The sequence below is a fragment of the Vitis riparia genome, chromosome 6, assembly GCF_004353265.1.
Source record: "Vitis riparia cultivar Riparia Gloire de Montpellier isolate 1030 chromosome 6, EGFV_Vit.rip_1.0, whole genome shotgun sequence".
NCBI lineage: Eukaryota > Viridiplantae > Streptophyta > Magnoliopsida > Vitales > Vitaceae > Vitis > Vitis riparia.
The window spans coordinates 1047885-1052720 of NC_048436.1; the positions used below are offsets into that span (position 1 = coordinate 1047885).

Consider the following 4836-nt stretch of genomic DNA (forward strand, 5'->3'; position numbering starts at 1 on the left):
TTAAACATTTATGCTAATAATTTTATTGGTAATTTTGATGCAGCTTAGAAAGTAAATTTAACTAGTATTGTTATTTCACCGTCAGCCAAGGGTCTTATGGAAGAACATGCTCCAATTACTATTTTGAATACTCTAGCATCTTATGAGGAAAAAGGTTTTTATCATTAGAGCACATGATACCCCAGGAAAATTCCCTTGGTAAAGATTTGGATAATTAGCACCTTTGAAATTTGAAACCTAAATCTGCGATATTATTTATAGATTCTGGAATTTGGACTTCTGGAAATTATGATCGGTTATCCTAGCTGAGGAATTCATTCTGTCCATACAAGCATCAAAACCAAGAGGACTGTTGATTAGTTAAATGAAGTCCAGAAAAACCTGGCCTGTTGCTACCGTTTTAAGTTGCTGTGCTAATAAAAGCTTTAATGCAAATGGTATTAAATAAAAAATATAAAGATAAAACAATCGAGATGTACACATGGTTTTCAAGTGGTTCTGTCAACTATGTCTACATCTACGGATAAGGGATAATTATTCAATTATATTATAAAAAATATTAAAAATGACAAAACTAAATATAATTATTGAGTTTCCGAAACATCTTATGTTTCCTCACTCCTTGTATCCATATCTTGAACCATAAGCCTCATTGTTCCACCTTATGTTTTCCATTTTTTTTCATATCTCCATCCATCTCATACGGTCTTTACAAATCCATTTCTTATCTCATTAGCTTATCTAGAATATTTATAAAGATATTCCTAATAATTTTCTTTATTTTATAAGAAAATATAATATTACAGTAATATATCATTTAGACAATATTCTATAAACGAATCTTTATTAATTAGAAATTCGGGACACTTCTAAAAAAGCTATGAAAAAAGAAAAAGGAAAAATACATATTAACATCAATGTTTGATCATATTTAGTGTAATGCTTGGGAATATGAATAAAAGTGAGGGTGAGTCACCCACGGTACCTTTTAGAAATAGTTAGAGAAAAAGATGAATTGAAATTTTGGTAAGGATAGGCATTTGCTTCGACAAGAATAAATCTTTTTTTTCTTTTTTTTTCTCTTTTTCTTTCTTTTTTACTTTATTCTCATTTTTGATAAACAATGCAAATGTTTCCCACACATGTGGTATTGAGCGAGAGAGAACACGTAGATGAATTAAATGCGAAGAAATTCTTAAACCCTTCTTTAAACCTCTTCACGAATTTCTTATGTCGGCTACAAAGCAAATGGGGAACCAAAACCTCTTGCCATAAGTGGTATAATATCAAATGAAGGACGCAAATGGGGAATCAAAATCCCTTTCCAGAAGTGACAGAATATAATAGCCTAGTAGTATAAAAATGAAGGTGAAGAAACTCTCATATACGAGAGAACCAAAAAGAGTGAGATGGGATCGAGAAGATTGGAATTTCTTCTCCTGCTTTTCTTCTTCCTTCTTTCATCTTCAAATACTTTGCAATATCTTTTTGCTTCAGGTAGGTGCAATCTCATTCCTTAACTGCTATATTTTGATTTTTCTTCTTGTTTCATGATCGGATATACTTCATAATTTGAACTACATATCATTCCATGCCCTTGTCTGCCTTTTTCCTTGTAACATTTGTTTGGCATACATTTGTTTGAAAAAGTAATTCATGAAACATATTTGCAATCAATATTATGAAACGATTAATTGCTTGTTTGATTTTTCATATCAATACTATATTCTCCCATATTATAAATCAACAGTCGATAATCACCCACTTATGTAAATGAGTTGTAATTATAGATAAATATTATTTATAATAAATTATTAAAATTCAGAATAATGCTGTGGAGTAATATTCTTTTTCTTATGATTGTGAAATTGATCCCATATTCCAATAAGCACTGAAGAAATAAAGAAAAAGGAACGACAAAGAACAATCACCATATACCTTTCTTGCCGCCCTAAAAAAGTTGATATCTTTTCAAGTGTCTATCCAACATAGAGAAGCATGGATGGAAATCTCACAAATTTCTAGTTTCGAGCTAACGGTTATTATTTCTCAAAATGTCTGCATTCATGCTTTGGAATGTCGGATTATCTCGATAAATTATGTGTTGTTGTTAAGTTTAAGTGAATTTAAACCTGTAAATAAAATTATAGACATTTTCAAAAAGGTGGTATAGAAAATAAAAAATAATAATGTACATATCATTATTAATTTTTCAACACCCTTTATTAAGAGTTTGTTTCGGTAATGATTTCAAAAAACGTTTCTACTCATTTTTCAAGGTACTTGAAAATCATTGCCAAACAAACTCTAAATATATTAAAAAATATTATCATTTTAATATTAAATGTAACACAACGAGTTTCTAAGGGTTGAAATTCAGTCAAAACATATTTCAATCTTACATGAAAGTAATCTACATGCATGCCTTCTATTTGTACCACTTTTTTTTTCTTTTTCTTTTTTCCATTAAAAATAGAAGGAAATAAGTATAATTTCCCATCTTTGATAACTAATTTACAATATTATTGTCTTATTATGGTCAACTTGGACAAGTTTAATAAGTCTCATTTTTTACTTGGCCATCCAATGTTCTATGTTCACTTTCATGATGAATTCAAGAATAGTTGACATCTATCATTTTAGAGAAGCTCTCAAGATGATACTATTACTAAAGTCAACCCAAAGAATATTATTTTATCTATTTATTTATTTTAGGTGGTGTTTTTTTTTTTATTAAATAGAAAAATATAAAATATTTAATTTTTTCTATTTAGTTAAAAGTAATTTACTGATATCAATCAATATAATTAAAGTGAATTTGTCATTAATGAATTCAATTTACTTATATTGATTGATATCAATAAGTTATTTTTAACTAAGTAAAAAAAACAAAATATTTTAACTTTTTTTATTTAGTAAAAATACAAACACCGCTTTATAGTCTGGAATTAATGCACGATTTCCTTTTTTTTTTTTCTTAAACTTAGAGAGAGCCTGGCTAGTCACCGGGTAAAAAGATCACAAAGAAAGGTGGAAAAGAAAGATGGGTAGTAAAAAAAAAAAAAATAGCATGATACCCGTATGCATAAGAAAGGTATATATTTTTAATATAGTGTGACTCTTTCAGCTTTGAATGAAGAGCAAAATGTTAGAAACAGAGAGATATGGGAGAATCATTCAACCAAAACAAGATTGGTAGGAGAGATAATAGTGGATCGTCGGGGAGCTACTGGCGCTGGAGGGTCTCGCGGAGGTACCTATAGTTCCAGCAGTGCCATGAACCATGGCAACAACAACGACAACAAACCATCTCACCGTAATTCTGGTGGTTGCACCATCAGCCATCTTGGCTTCACTCGCTTGGGTTTTCTACTATTATCGTCATTTTTGCTTATCTAGCTTAAACACATGTATATGCTGAATCGAAATGAGGCTTGAGAAATGAGATACTGGTATGATGTAAAGTGGGTATAACTTAAGTGTATCAATCATATCACATAATGTACTTTCCTTTCATGCGAGTTAATGATATTTTCGAAGTGTACTATCAATCATTTGGTATGCGAGTTAATATATATATAAATAAGGATGAAAATATCAGGATTAATGGATATATCGGTAATTCAATTTTATAGATATATTGAAAAATATTAATGGATATTTTGATAAAAAATATCGATTAAACGAAAATTGATCATGAAAACTCATGAAAATGTTAGGACAAATATAATAAATGATAGAAAAGTAATAATGGTCATTTTGAAATTGTTCTACTTAAAAAATTGATATATGTATGATATAATTTATTATATTTAATAATAATATTACGTGCGTCGATAACCATATGAATTTTGTAAGTGTACATTCATTATTAAGTTACATTAAATATTATTCGACAACAATATTATGACATTGATAATAGTATGTATAACTTGAAAATATATTTAATATTAAAACCATAATTTATTTAATTCAAATATATTCAATGAAATAAAATAAACGATGATACACATATAATTTTTTTTTTTAATATTTATATTCTTTATATTTAATTATCATATAAATGATATAAAAAAAAGACTATTAAGAAAATTATAAAGGTGATTTTATATTTTTGGTAATCAATTAAATGAAATTTAAAATAAAATAATTAGAATTAATTAATTAATTAATTAATTCAAATATTCTTTTAATATTAAAACTATAATATATTTAATATAGTAATGTCTCCCAATGCTTAGCTTGCTAGGCTAAGATGCTCACGACTTGGAGGCTTTGGAAAGCGTAGTAGACGACTCTTGAAGAATGGAAGCTTTTATTACTCAACGGGAGCTTTACAAGTGCTTAAAGGGACTCACTTGCTTGGTTGGTTAGGTTCTTGGGTGGTTTTTGGGTGGTGCCTTACCAAATGAGGCCCTCACCTATTTATAGGCACTATTGGAACTCTTTGGAACCTTGGAGGGTTCCTTACAAATCAAGAAGATTCTAGAACACCCTACATAGTTCTATGTACAAACCTATGTATAAAAATATACAAGAGATTCCTAGAATTCTCTAGAAAGCCTTGGACTTCTCTCATGCTTTCCACCATAGTGTAGAGATATGTGGACATCTCCAGGCATCTCTAGAACCTTCTACACTTTTCCTATGAATGGCTTAGTGTAGATGGCTCTAGGAGTCTCCGAAAGCTTCCTGGGCTCTATATAAGCCCATGGGAAGGCTCATTTGAAGCAGCCTATGGCATTCTCCCCCACCTATGCTGTCGACGTCCCCGTCGTTGCCTTTTCTTGAAACCTTTCGATGTGTTTCCAGAACCTTCTCAAGGAATTCGCATGT

General features: G+C 29.7%; 1 protein-coding gene across 1 annotated transcript; it reads left to right on the forward strand.

Annotated features, from left to right (window-relative positions):
• Positions 1–1379: 1379 nt before the first annotated feature.
• On the forward strand, positions 1380–3554 carry LOC117916702. The gene is made up of 2 exons (XM_034832849.1): positions 1380–1497; positions 3128–3554. Exons 1-2 carry the CDS (start codon positions 1410–1412, stop codon positions 3397–3399), a joined length of 360 nt encoding a protein of 119 aa, XP_034688740.1. The 5' UTR covers positions 1380–1409; the 3' UTR covers positions 3400–3554.
• The last annotated feature ends 1282 nt before the right edge of the window (positions 3555–4836 follow it).